Source organism: Podarcis pityusensis (assembly GCF_964106645.2).
Source record: "Podarcis pityusensis genome assembly, chromosome: 17".
NCBI lineage: Eukaryota > Metazoa > Chordata > Lepidosauria > Squamata > Lacertidae > Podarcis > Podarcis pityusensis.
The window spans coordinates 4,990,872-5,005,671 of NC_138042.1; the positions used below are offsets into that span (position 1 = coordinate 4,990,872).

At 49.2% G+C, this 14,800-nt stretch overlaps 1 protein-coding gene across 5 annotated transcripts in view; it reads right to left on the minus strand.

Moving 5' to 3' along the window:
* Window positions 1-328: 328 nt before the first annotated feature.
* Window positions 329-14,800, minus strand: part of MAGIX (MAGI family member, X-linked) — a 35,930-nt gene continuing 21,458 nt past the window's right edge. For 4 of the 5 annotated variants that reach the window (XM_080988127.1, XM_080988128.1, XM_080988126.1 and 1 more), the window contains 5 exons: window positions 10,988-11,137; window positions 10,670-10,752; window positions 8,401-8,544; window positions 7,476-7,614; window positions 329-4,164 (listed from right to left, as the gene is read on the minus strand). In XM_080988127.1, the coding sequence (XP_080844253.1) occupies window positions 3,665-4,164; window positions 7,476-7,614; window positions 8,401-8,544; window positions 10,670-10,752; window positions 10,988-11,137 (1,016 nt within the window). In that variant the 3' untranslated portion in view covers window positions 329-3,664. Of the gene's footprint in view, window positions 4,165-6,663; window positions 6,779-7,475; window positions 7,615-8,400; window positions 8,545-10,669; window positions 10,753-10,987; window positions 11,138-14,800 lie in introns of all 5 variants that reach the window. The other variant, XM_080988129.1, reaches the window with a different exon arrangement.

Genomic DNA, 14,800 nt, shown 5'->3' on the forward strand with positions numbered 1-14,800 from the left:
AATTCCCCCACCCCAGTGTTGTATAAAGCAAGAAGCCCTGCCAATAGTTTATCCAAATGCACCCTGTGGACACATGCACATTTCATGTCAGTTCATGTTTTGCATACAGCATGCAATGCGTATGACCTCCCACCCCCCACCCTCCCCAGAAAAAGGGTAGTGACACAAGGCACAATTTTGGCCTGTGTGCCCCGGGATTGTGCTAGCACCACCTCCGGATATGCTGTGAAGTGTCTGCGCACAGATATATATCAGAGAAGGAACTGAGAGCTAAACAGGAGATGCAATGTGAAACCACAATTTTTTTAAAAAAAAAAGTAGTGAGAAATTTAGATTGTAAATTTCTCTCATTTTTATTCCATCGCGCCACCTGCAAAGAAAACCTAGGAGTGTGCTGACTCCCTTCTTTACCCCACAGTCCTTTACCAACACAACAACCCCATGTTTGCTGTGCCTTTGCAGAACAGAAGGCCAAACAATGCTCACTAGTAGGAGCAAATGGTGCCCGTGATTGATTAGGAGAAGCTGAAATAACTTGCCCAGGACAATACATTATCCTTTGCCAATTAACAAGAATCTATATATTATACTCGTTTTCATAGCATCGGGTGGTGGCATGTCTGGGTGTGCGCATGGCACAGGAATACATGGCTCTTCTGAACCACAGGCATCCCGTATGACATGCGAAGTCTGCGTTTTAGCACATGAGGGCTCTCATGCACACCGTGGTTGGCACTAGCAGAGTGAAGAGGACCATTGCATTCTGAGCGGCTGGGCATGGATCACCAGCCCATGCAATCGCAGGGTGGCTTGAGGCACCAGTGGAGTGGAAAGGTCCGTGAGCCACTGCACAGCCTGCGGGAAGGAGGAGAATGAACTGTGGCGAAGGGGCAGCGACGGGGAGGTGGTTCAGCAGCAGAGTGGCACAGGCCACACTGCACAGTCTTGGAAAGTGATGTGTTAAGGGACACTAGGCCGGTGGTTTTCAAATCATGCTCCAGAGGTTTCCTCAGAAGCACATGAGTCTTCTGGGAGAAGATCGGTCATGGCAGAAGAGGCTACCCCTGAATTGCACACTCCAACCAATTGTCAACTTCCCTGCAAAGGAGGAGTGTTGGGCATGTTCCAGCAATGTGCTTTGTTTGTGTGGGGTAACTGACTGCATGCCCTAAAGTAATTCTACAGAATCCTCTGAAACATGTGGGCTTTTCAAAAAAACAACAACAGGTGCTTAGGGGTTCCTTAGTAGATGAGTCACTATGGAATGGGTTTGTTCGGTGATCTGTTGCAATTATACCCAAGGAGCTCAAAGCACCATACCTAGTTCCTCCCTGCTATTTTATCCTCACAGCAAGCCTGAGTGATAAAGGTAAAGGTAAAGGGACCCCTGACCATTAGGTCCAGTTGTGGCCGACTCTGGGGTTGCGGCGCTCATCTTGCTTTATTGGCTGAGGGAGCCGGCATACATCACGTGGCCAGCATGACTAAGCCGCTTCTGGCGAACCAGAGCAGCGCATGGAAATGCCGTTTACCTTCCCGCCGGAGTGGTATCTATTTATCTACTTGCACTTTGACGTGCTTTTGAACTGCTAGGTTGGCAGAAGCTGGGACTGAGCAACGGGAGCTCACCCCATCGCGGGGATTCAAACCGCTGACCTTCTGATCAGCAAGTCCTAGGCTCTGTGGTTTAACCCACAGCGCCACCCACATACATCCTGAGTGATAGGTTAGATTGAAAGATCATGAGTTGCCCAAGGTCACCCAGATATTCGAACCCTGGGCTCCCCAACACTCTAACTGCTACCGAGCCACAATGGATTTTGTGAATGGAACATTGAATCAGAGGTTTTCAAATGATCAAGTCTCAGGGAAACCCTTTTCCGTTAACTAACTGCTGACAGACTTCCAGTGTGCCTCCCACAGAATATTCTGGGCTTGTTGTTGGCAGCGTTGCACCTTCGGTTTGTGCCAAGTACCAATGAGACCCGTTGAATGCAGTCACTGCCTTGTGCAAATTGAGAGCAGCCTAGAACAGCAGCAGGAAAATGGATGTGGATGGAGGGCCAGTCGCAGCAGCCACCTGTCAGTCACCTGGTGTCAGGTGATCCAGAGGTGACACGCCCCCTCCATCAGCCGCATTGACAGTGGCCAGCTCCACCCTGCTGTCAGTCACCTGATGTCTGATAATATTAATTTTGAAGGGACGCGGGTGGCGCTGTGGTCTAACCCACTGAGCCTCTTGGGCTTGCTGATCGGAAGGTCGGTGGTTCGAATCCCTGTGAGAGGGTGACCTCCCATTGCTCTGTCCCAGCTCCTGCCAACCTAGCAGTTCGAAAGCATGCCAGTGCAAGGAGACAAATTGCGGGATGTGAAACACAAGAGCAGTCAAGTACAACATCCCTAGAGAGGACATAAAAGGGGATGTCTGGACCAGCCAGTCGGAACTTCCTGTTTCTCCTAGGCTGGGACAGACTTCCTCTGCATGTGACTAGAGGTGGGTGTGAATTCACCTGCCCAGGTAACAAAAGAGCAGGACTGGTCAGCCATCTCTCTCTCTCTCTCTATGACTACATTCATCAAAGAAGCAACATGTGCTTAGCCTAAGATGCTTTCTTGGCTTGCAGCCAAGAGAGGACAAAGGAGCTGTCTCCTTATGGGATAGTTTCCAGCTGTATATTACTTTTGTAACTTAAGTCTGCCTTCTAGGATCCATTTGTGAACAGAATGTGTAAGTAAACTCTTTTTATACTTTTATAGAAGACTGTGTTGTGTCTATCTTTTTATGAGGGCCTAAAAGGGAAATAACCAATGAAACTTATTTTAGAGGCTTTAGCGAGCCTGAGCAAACGCATCTGCTGTGCAAGTTTAAAAGGGGAATGTTACTCTGCTAAATTATAGAACTTGTTAATACAAGTTGGAAAGGATATAATCAAACAATATATCCTCTCCTGCATCCCTGAACATTCCCACACAAATTTTAATCGGGGGCCACAAAGGAAGAATAAGGAGTGTACCCTAAGTGCACTTCTGATTCCTGCCTTTGCAGACAAAAGTTGACCTTTTAAAAACCTGGTGCTTTTTTCTGTCGCTGTAAGCCATAGTTTGAAGTTTCCTTCAAGTATAAAATAGGCCTGGCTGACCATATTAGGCCGCAGGTTCGCCACCACTGCCCTGGGACATGGCCACCATCCCTCCTCTGGCGCCAGGCATTGCAGGTAGGCAATCGCAGGCAAGCCCATTTTCTGTCTGCCATTATGGATCTTCTCCCTGGAGAAAGTTTCTCATAACACCCCCTGGGATCTTCGCAATGCAGCTTCGGTAGCACTGCAATAGGTTCTAGTCCGCCCAGGGCAGGGGGCTGCATAAGGGATGTTACCACCGCAGTCCTTGGGAGCGGCGGAAGCAGCAGCAAAACGGAAAATTTCCTTGCAGAATCCCAATGAAGGTGGGGAAGGAGGCTTGTGTTTGTGTTGAATCATTGCATAGTATGGATGGGGGCCGGGGAGCGCAAGACGGAAGCTGCCGTTGCATAGTACGAATACGGGGAGCGGGCAAAGGAAAGGAAAAAAGAAAATCATATTGCATAGTCCGGATGGGGGTGGACAGGGCCATTGCCCCAGGCACTGAGTAGTTCTGCGTTGTGGAGCCGCAAAGAGTGCTGGGTTTAGCTGCGCCTCTTCACCTCCATGCTCTTCCCTCTTCCCGAGTCACCCTTTTGCTCTTCCTCCTCCCCCTGGCCCATGCAGACGCCCCACAGAGCCCGCGACAGGCGCTCCTTGCTGGGCACCAGCCAGGGACCAGGGACCAGGTCTGAGCGCAGCTTCCTGCTCGGCCTGGGGGAGAGGAGCTTGCAGCTGTCCCCTCCTCCCTCCACGCCCTTCCCTTGCTCCCGCAGCCTCCAGCCCCCTTCTCCATCTTCGTCTTCCTCCCCTGGAGCCTTGGTGGAGCTGCGGTGCGGCCAGCTAGGCTGGCGGGCTTTGGGGAGCTGGAGCTGGAGCCGCTGCTTGTTGCTGGGCGATGCCTCCCGGCTGCCCCCGTCACAGGGGGGCTGACCCAGATATTGGGGGCCCCCAGGCGGGTTTGCTCTCCGGTGCCGGTGCCTGCCTTTGTCCTCGGTCTCCGGCGCCTGCTGCAACCTGGCAGGGCTCTGACTGTACTCTCGGTCTGGAGGGAGAAAAACACAGAACAGGAGAGATTAGACCCTGAAGACATCCTTCCTCAGCAGGCATAGGCAAACTTCGGCCCTCCAGATGTTTTGGGACTACAACTCCCATGATCCTCAGCTAACAGGACCAATGGTCAGGGACGATGGGAGTTGTAGTCCCAAAACATCTGCAGGGCCGAGTTTGCCTATGCCTGGTATAAGGCAAGGTGGGCTGCATGGAGTGGGTGGGTCTTCGGTTTTGTTTTGAAAAAGGAGACAAAAGAAGAACCTCTCATCCCAAGCTACACCCTGCCTTGGGGGTAAAGTTGCCAAGATTTGATTTCAAAATGCTGGCATTCTGGGCAAGGCCAGGCAGGTAGCACCAGGGCGGGCAGATACTGGTGGGGTGGAGACAGGACAGAATGTGGAATGCGGCTGCCTCTCCATTACCTAAAATAATCACCAGCTATATTTAAAAAAATACTCCTTGAAGCAGGCTTCCTCAGCCGCAGCCCTCCATATGTTTTTGGCCTACAACTCCCACAATCCCTAGCTAGCAGGACCAGTGGTCAGGGATGATGGGAATTGTAGTCTCAAAACATCTGGAGGGCCGCCTTTGAGGAAGCCTGCCTTGGAACTACGCTGTGGAGCTCCAGCGTCCAATTCTGCCCAGGAATCCACATCCCTCAGGATACTCTGATACGACCCCTCATCTCTGAAACCTTAGGGCAGCCTTCCTTGACCTTTGGTCCCCAGGTATTGTTGGACTACATCTCCCATCATCCTTGACCATGGGGCCATGCTGGCTGGGGATGATGGGGGTTGTTAAAAGGTAAAGGGACCCCTGACCATTAGGTCCAGTTGTGGCCGATTCTGGGGTTGCGGCGCTCATCTCGCTTTACTGGCCGAGGGAGCCGGCATACAGCTTCCAGGTCATGTGGCCAGCATGACTAAGCCGCTTCTGGTGAACCAGAGCAGTGCACGGAAACGCCGTTTACCTTCCCGCCGGAGCGGTACCTATTTATCTACTTGCACTTTGATGTGCTTTTGAACTGCTAGGTTGGCAGGAGCAGGGACCAAGCAACGGGAGATCGCTCTGTCGCGGGGATTCGAACCGCCGACCTTCTGATCGGCAAGTCCTAGGCTCTTTGGTTTAACCCACAGTGCCACAAACAATATATGGGGACTCAAGATTGGGGAAGGCTGCTTTATTGGGGGGGTGGGGGAGAGATCTGCTGTTTTCTGGGATATCCCTGAGAGCTCCCTTGGGTTTCTTCTACTGCCCCTTGAGGTCTCCAGATTGGATCTAGGCTCTAGGAGTATGAGAACTTCCCTCTGCAATGTTTTCCACTGAGAAGGCCTCTCTGCCCCACCAGTTTAAAGTGGTTCAGCTGTTGTGGCTTCCCTCCAAGGAACCCTGGGAAGCGTCCTCACACCTCCCAGGCTGCTTTCCTGCCCTCTGGGCTTCTAGAGGCAGGATCCTACCCAAACTTCCCTTTTGCCTTGGGGGTGCCACCACAGGCCAGCTTGGCAACATGGCACTTGGACCGTTTGTGTATGTCCTAGCTGGGCTGGAGGGAGGCTTCTAGGCGTGGGGGAGGAGCTAGGTGGGTACAGCAAGTTGGAAAGAGGTTTGGGGAGGAATCCAGTATTACATAGACAGGTCTATAACGTTTCACAACGTGCTAATATGTGGAGGAGGAATCCCAGACAAATCAGTGAGAAATGGAAAATGGGAGAGGCAACCAGAGGCAATGGTAGCTATGGCCAGGGCATACGGAAAAAATCACAATTCTGCACTGTGAAAGCTGAATTATGCAAGCGTGAATATTTAGATTGCATAATTTATTCTGTTTCTACTCGCCAATGGCCTCCGCAAGGCACAGAAGTATCTGCCTTTTAAGTTTTTTTTTAGCAAGCACTATCCGCATGCTTTAAAGACGGTCTTCAAAACCCCAAGGGTAAGGAATTTGCTATTAAAAGAGAAATTATAATGTGTCACTCAGCCAAGACTTGCAATTTAACAAGTGATTGCAAGCGGGGAATTGGCTCTGTGACATTACGACCACCAACCAAGCACTACTTCTCGCGGCTGGCTTCTGCTATTTTAGCAATCAGCCCTGCAAAATGGAAGTATGTTTGTACAGAACGCACAGGTGCCCCCTTGCTATGAAAAGGGCACGTCTGTCTTCAGCCCGGGAGTCTGAAGCGGCTGCATTATGCAGCTCATACCAAAATTCTGCTCCTTTTCTGTACTTGTGCAGAACTGCAGAATACACACAGCTTTGGCTTTGGGGGGGGGGAGGTCTGTTGGGGTGATGCTGGGGAAACAGGGGCAGGGAGACCAGGGAAGGGTCCTAATGTGGTGGTGGGAAGTGAGGGGAAGAAGGAGAGTGGCTCCACCTGTTGCAAAGTTCTCATTGCTCTTGTTGTTTGAGGATGATTCCCTGGGAGACTATGGGAGAGAAAGGGACTGGGCTGAGTGGTTCTGCTGGTCCGGCTGGGGGCTGGACACCCACCATTTATGTTCGACCCGTCCCACGAGGCAGAAGCAGGGCTCCCCCCGGGGGGAGTTGGTCACGCAGAGAGCCAGACTGGCCAGCGGCTGCCCTGTGGGGCGGAGACAGATGGAGACTTTGGGGGCGGAGAGGAAGTGATAGGGAAGTTACAAGGCCAGCACAGACCGGGAGTAGGGGATGGAGCCATCACAGACCAGGAAGGCAAAGCAGACCAGAAAAGGTTAAGGTGAGGTTGGCACAGATTAGGCAGAGAAGTGGGGGGGAGGGGGGTCAGACAACACCATGAGTGGGTCGAGGTGGTGTATGGTGGGTCAGACGGACGAAGGACGGCAGGGCAGGAAAGAAAAAAGAAGAGGAGAGAGGGGTGAATATTGCAGACCCAGAACCTGCCTCTCTGCAGAGAAAAGGCGGGGAGTTTTGAAAATCTGTTTTGTCCTTAGTGTTAGTATGTATACTTATTATTGTTGTAAGCCCCTTTGGACAGATTTTGCTCAGAAAAACAGCACATAAGCATATTTTTAAAGAAACTGGGAGAAGTCCATTACAAAACCTATCATCCTGGGTTACGGCACCTCTCTTGAAACAGAGAAACTAATCGTGGTTTTCCTCCTCTCCCTTAAGGGTCAGGGGAAAATTTGCTGGTGGGGCGGGGAGCGTGCCAGACTATTCCCACCTGAAATTTCCACCTGGGCCATCCCATCTCCCCTGCGATCATTTCTCACATGTTGCATTAATCATGGGGTTGGCTTGAGCCTATCTCTACTGTGGAGGAAGAGAGAGATGGGCAGAAAAGACCAGGTCTGTGGACATACCATAATCAGGAACGAACCCGTTGCCCCTCTTCAGCACCAGGCGTATCCGGCTCCCCCCGTTGCGGATGTGCTCCACAGCTTGAGCATGCGTCATTCCTGCTGTAGGCTCTCCGTTGATCTCTACCAGCTGGTCGCTCACCTGCCACGGTGTAAAACTCACCATCACTGCCCAGAGCTGGCTGGGGTTTTGCTTTGTTCTGGAGATTTCACAATGTGTTTCCACACATTGGATAGGCATGACAATAATGGGCCTTCTCGGTAGTGGCGCCCGCCCTGTGGAACGCCTTCCCATCAGATGTCAAGGAAATAAACAACTATCTGACTTTTAGAAGACATCTGAAGGCAGCCCTGTAGTGGGAAATTTTTAATGTCTAATGTTTTACTATCTTCTATGTGCTGTAAGCCGCCCAGAGTGACTGGGGAAACCCAGCCAGATGGGCGGGGAATAATAATAATAATAATAATAATAATAATAATAATAATAATTGTAAGGCTGAATGTAGAATATACTGAATATAGAATATGCACAGCTCCACACAGAACACACACATATTGCTGCCCATTCAGGGGAACCTGATAATCTCATTTTGCAGCATTAAAGTAACACTTTTTGAGTGCTCAGAATGCTCTGAATGCATTATTCTTGCGTATTCTTTTTAAAGCGTGTCTGGTAGGCCAATATAATTATCGGGGGGGGGGGGAATTGTGTTGAGGATTAGTGTCTTGCTTAAGGGTACTTAGCAAGTTCGTGGGTGATGGTAAAATTTGAACTGGGCACTTCCTGACTCACAGATCACATTTTTAGAGCAGAGCCACGTTTCTGTCGTGTTCCCGGGTGAGGCTCTCCTAGTGGTTTCCCATTCAAGGAACCAGCCAGGTTCGCACTTGCCCGCAGCACTGGGTGTTCCCAGACCGCATCACATACCTGAATCTTGCCACATTGCTGGGCTGGTCCACCCTCCATGAGGGCCAAGACATAGATGTCCATGTTATATTCACTTCCGCCTCTCAAACTGAAGCCAAAGCCGCTGGGTCCTCGTTGCAGCTCCACAGAATATTGGCCAGTCTCCTGAAGAGCAGAGAGCAAGAAACCACAAAGGCAGGTGTAAGGATTGCCCCGAGTTATTGTATCAGACTATGGGGTACAGCAAGGGCAGGGAAGCTGTGGCTCTCCAGTCCATCAGCCCCAGCCAGCACAGCAAATAGTCAGGGATGGTGGGAGCTGCAGCCAAGCAACACCTGCAGGGACACAGCTTCCACATCCCTGTAGTGAAGCAACCTGTCTCCAAGCCATGGGTGCTTTTGAGAGCTCACAAGTGTATGCGCCAAGTTACGGCTGACTTATTGTCAGGCTTATTGTGTGTTGGAAGGCCTCTTTGGGCCTTCCACTACCGTGGGGAGATCCGACAGGGCTTTCTGCCACCACAGCCCAGCCCCTCAATATTAGGGGAGCTCAGCCCCATCCCCACATACTTTGGGGGGGAGCTGAGGTTTCCTCAGCCCTATAGAGTTGGCGCCTATGCTCACAAGGAAGGTTTGAGGGTGGTGGTCACCCCCCCTTCTTGTAGCCTCCCCTCATCTGATACTCAGAGAGGAATACTGCCCTAGATCATGGCTGCTTCGCCTTGGTTAGCATGAGCAACAGGTGTGAATAGTTGCAAATTTCCCCAGTCCTTTTTCAAAACTATCTAAAGGGCCTGCTCACACCTGAATGCAGGAGGAGATGGAAGGTGCCTGTCTGTGGCAATAGGTTTGCAATGGTACATTCACACCTGCTAGTCACCAGTGCAGTTATGTGTGAGGGGCCAATGCCAAGGCATCGCCATACCTTGTGGTGGCGTTCCCACTTGGCTCAGAACTGAACCTGAGTGAAACCCAGCAACCTAATCCAAACTAGAATTTAGTGGTTCTTGAGTCATTATGTTAAAACGAAGCCATTTGCTCCTTTCTTCCACAGATTAGGATGCAGAGGTATCACAAGAGAAGCTTTCTCTTTCACAACCCAGATAGAAGGAAGTGAGGGGCAGGCATCCCTTGTAAAATATGACCCAGGATAAGGAACCGTGTCCAATTCATGAAAGAGATTAGCTGACTATGGTTTGGACTGACACAACACCCAATCAGATCACTTCATCTCTCGACGTACTAGTTCTTCTAGCTCATCTCTTCCCTGCCCATGATCCTGGAGGTAGAACAAAGCCATCGGGACAACCTGTAGCCATTCACATCTGAAGGCAGCCCTGTTTAGGGAAGCTTTTAATGTTTAACCTAGCAGTTCGACTGCCAACCTAGCAGTTCGAAAGCACGTCATGTGCAAGTAGATAAATAGGTACCGCTCCAGCGGGAAGGTAAACGGCGTTTCCGTGTGCTGCTCTGGTTCACCAGAAGTGGCTTAGTAATGCTGGTCACATGACCCAGAAGCTGTCTGCGGACAAACACTGGCTCCCTCGGCCTATAGAGCGAGATGAGCGCACAACCCCAGAGTCGGTCACGACTGGACCTAATGGTCAGGGTTCCCTTTAATGTTTAATATGTTATTGTATTTTAGTGTTTTGTTGGAAGCCACACAGAGTGGCTGGGGAAACCCAGCCAGATGGGCGGGGTATAAATAATAAATTATTATTATTATTATTATTATTATTACTATTATTTTCACCTCCTTTTAAAGCCCTCCAAGATGGCTATTCCTACATTGTGTCGTAGCATAAATAAGTACTTCTGTTTGTCTGACCTGCCCCATCTTTATTATATTAATTTATGGTTATTATAACTACTGCCAGGAGGTACATGCTCCTTGACTGAGCGACACCGTTTCTCTTCACAACAGCCACCTTATAGGTCTGCCTTTCCCCTATACAAAGTGAAGTCTGTCCAGCTCCACCAATCCTGGATCTCTCACAGGCAGCAGCAGTGGAGCGGGCAAAGACAATGGAGCCCACAGGTCACTGCAGACACGAGAAACTGAGTGGCACACACAGGCCAGCAGGGAAGTAAGTGCAGAGTGCCAAGGGTGGAATCGGAAAAGGGTTGCAGGGCCAGTCCTTGCCTGGGGTATAGACCTGCCAGCCAGCCCTGACTCACCCTTCGCTCTAGCTCCATCCTCCCCCACTTCTGACCACCTTTCAAACCTAGCACCCAGAAGGCCCCTTCTCCATCCAGGGTCCCCAGTTACCCATTCCCAGGGTTTTCAATACCTGGGGCTGGGAGAGGCGGTAGGTGGGGCTCCGGGGACATTCGCCTACATCAATATCAGCTGTGTTCAAATCGCTGGAAACTCCTGGAAGTGAATCGAAAGAGTCAGCATGAGTCTCCACTGCCCCTTCCTTCCTTCCTTCCTTCCTTCCTTCCTTCCTTCCTCCAATCCCTCAGCACCTGCCCTTCCTCCTCCCTCAGGCCTCCTTCTGCAATGCTCCCACCATTTTCTACCCTTGCTCGCCTTTCCCAGGCTCCCTTGCTCCTCACTTTATGCCCCTCACCATCCCCTCCCCCAAACGCCTGCTGCAATTGCTTACCTGCGTCCTTGCGATTCCGGACCCTCATTCGCACCCGGCTCCCCGCCTGCCGGAAGATGCCCCCGACATCGCCGTGGGATAGCCGCGCTAAGAGCCCACCATCTTCCTGATGAGAGGGACCCTCTTCTGGATGGGGCAACAGGGAGCTGGCTGGGAGGAGAGAGAGCAGATGGATCAAAGCACAGCCTCCCACTCTTTGGCGCTGTGGGTTAAACCACAGAGCTTAGGACTTGCTGATCAGAAGGTCGGCACTTTGAATCCCCGCGATGGGGTGAGCTCCCGTTGCTCAGTCCCTGCTCCTGCCAACCTAGCAGTTCGAAAGCACGCCAAAAAGTGCAAGTAGATAAATAGGTACCACTCTGGCGGGAAGGTAAATGGCGTTTTTGTGCATTGCTCTGGTTCGCCAGAAGCGGCTTAGTCATGCTGGCCACATGACCCGGAAGCTGTATGCCGGCTCCCTTGGCCAGTAAAGCAAGATGAGCGCCACAACCCCAGAGTCGGCCACAACTGGACCTAATGGTCAGGGGTCCCTTTACCTTTACCTTACTTGACTTTTTCATATATTTTTTTAAAATGATATTTATTAAAAGTTTAAAAATTACAGAAAAGAAAAAAGAAAAAAATAACAATAAAAAAGAAAACGAATAACAAAACATATAAAACATATAAAAGCCATGCAACAATACAGCAAAAAACAAAAACAAAAAAGAGACTAAAACACACATCCAGTATTCCATATCTTTACCTTTCCTTTACTTGTTTCATCGACCTCCTCACACCTCCCTTTTTTTGTATTCTAATTCAATTCACTATTTCAGCAAGTTCTTCCCATCTTTCTCAATTTTTATTCTATAGTTTATCTTAACGGTCTAACCGTGAATTTTTTCAATTTAACCCATTATCAATCAACTTTTACTTAATTCTTTGTTGCATTTCTACTAAAACCATGTAACTTCATTCCCGCATCCTTCTAACACTCATTAATTTTACAATGTTTCTGTAAGTATACTTTAAATTTTTTCCAATCTTCTTCCACCGACTCTTCTCCCTGGTCTCGAATTCTGCCAGTCATTTCCGCCAGTTCCATGCAGTCCACTTACTTGACTTTTTCAGACCTAGTAGACACGATTATCCCCAAGGTCCATTTGGGGACTCATTCTTCAGCCACAGCGCTGCTGGTGTGGCTGTTACTGGGAAATTGGAAGTGGGGTGAGAAACCTCCTCCCATGAATCTTGCCTCTCCACAGTACAAGGCAAAGACAAAGAGCCTCTGCTGCCCATTACCAAATGTAGAAATTCACTGATAAATGTATCTATGTACTGGTTCAGTGGGAAAACTTTAGAAATTCATAAGAAATCACATCGTTGTATCGATCTTCTCAGTTCCAATGGCATTTAGGACGCAGGGAAGTGATGTCTGAGGGGAGGTTAGTGAGCCCACCATAATCCCCACATCAGCAGGGCCTTCCCAAGGAATCATGGCAGATGATATCCTGCCATGATGAGTGTCAGACCATCTCAATCACAATGCCCACCCACCCCATAGTGGGATGAAGACAAGACAAGACAAAGGGGTATATTTGACTTGACTCAGGTATGTGGGACAGGGGCATGCCTGGATCTCAGGTTCTACCTGAGGCCACATCTTTTCTGTCACATATCTATGATGTCTTGATGATGCATCCTGAGGTGTATTATGGGAAACTTTGGGAAACTTAAAATACGGATGTAACCATTGCTCAGGGCTTCTGGCTGCTTCATCTCTATAGTGGTGGGAAGCATTGTTGCAGCAATAAAGATCATGCCTACAGGCTGCTGTTTTGCTTCTGTCTCCTGGCTGAAGTCTCTTGCTTGTGATATAAGTAAAAAAACCTGCTCCTTTTCCCTTATGGGGTACCCAAGAGCCCAAATAGAGTCCTTTTGTAGGTTCTCTATTGGTAGGAGAAAATAACAGAGACCAACCAGAGAATATTGAGAAGCAAAGCAGCTAGTAAGCCTGATCTTTATTGACTGTTGCAACAAGGTGCTCCCCCACATGCAGGAAAGGAGGAACCCAGAACAATGGCGCACAAGGCCTTATATATCCATTTTGAAATTCCCTGCCCTGGAGCTCAAGGCCACCCCTCCATACATCATACATACATCACAGGAGGGGTGTAGCCCAAGACACCCCCCACAAACATCATACCTACATCACAGAAAAGACAGTCCACAACAGAAATTTGAATGTTGTTGTTTTTCCTGTCTGCCAGGTTATCTGATAATGCCTTATCTGATTGCCTTTTCTGGGAGTGCCATTCCTCTGAGATGGTAATTACTTAATTCCTGAGACAATGGGAAGGTTTTTTTCCATTTCCTCCCCTCCTTGCAGAGAAACATTTGGTCAGTTTGGGAGTTAAAATGGTTTCAGGACTGTCTTCCTGTGCTGCTTCAGACATGTGGTTTATATATTTATATACGTGTTTGCTTGGTACATTTATGAACATTTAATATATATCTAACGACTAAACAACAACAACAAAGACCTTAAAATTCTTATAACACTTGTGACCCCCCCAACCTGAACCTATGGGAGTCAAGGTTAGGCAATTGCGGGGTGCGCCAAAGACTCCCTTATACAGGCCTGCTTTGGTTAGGCTGCAAAGCAGCCGTGAGCGCTAAACCACCAGCTGAAGACGACTGTCTTGCAAAAGGGCCTCCTTCACCAAGAAACGCCGCTATGACCCAGCTGCCCCATGGATTATGGCCCCCACACCAGAATCTTCTGCCCATGAAGTCACATGAGTTGAGTGCCAGACTGGGAGTTCGAGAGGGAATTCACTTAAGAAATTCATTAGAAGCGCCAGAGACAGAGAAGTTTAAAGTGTTAAAATCGAGATGTGGAAAATATGGAAAAAACGAGGAGAGGCAGGACTGAGATTTGGAGATATGCTTCAAGGTCCAGACTATGGGAAGCCCCCCAAAATTAATAATTATAATTTGGAAGATAATTTGACCCTTTTTTATTTTAGTTTTTTATTTTTATTGGATTGTGATTTGATATGTTAATTGGATGTTTTTTATTGGAAAATGAATAAAAACGATTTAACAGAAAGAAAGAAAGAAATTCATTAGAAGCAAGATAATTTATCTGATGGGACAGCCCCCAGGGGAGGCAGAACACAGTTCCCATGGCTAGTAGCCTTCAATAGCCCTCTCCTTCAAGAACCTGCCTATTTTAAAGACATTCCATTTGGCCATTGCTGCCTGTTGTGGCAGTGAGTTCCATAGTCTAGCATTGCACTGCGTCCGCCCAATAACATTGGTCTCGGTCTGCCAGGAAATTTTCTCACCCAAAGCTGCTAATCATACATGCATTTTGAATCACCTCACTTATCACTTGGGAATCTTCCCTTGCATCGCCAAAGCTCACAAATCGTGCTTTTCTCACTTTAAATATCTTTGCATCCCCTTGAGCTTATGTGGAAGAAGATTCTCCCCAATCTGCCTGCTCTAGATGCTGATCTCCACTGCCTTGTGACTTGACCCAGATGCAATCGGACTCTCTGTTCTCCATCGAAACTGGCAGGAACAGGAGAGGGACTTGGCAGCTTCACTGATGCCTGAACACTTATTTTTTTCTTTTAAAAAAATTTGTGCAATACTGTGTGCACCAGCAAGGTTACGCATGCATGTCCTTGAAGGGTCAACACCCCTCCCCGTCCTCCTGGGGATGACAGCCACAACGGTGGCAGGGAAAGGGGTAGAAAGCAGGTGAGTGACAAGGCTATTCCTCCAGTCTTGTCCAGTTCCTAGGAGAGCAGACTGGGGGAA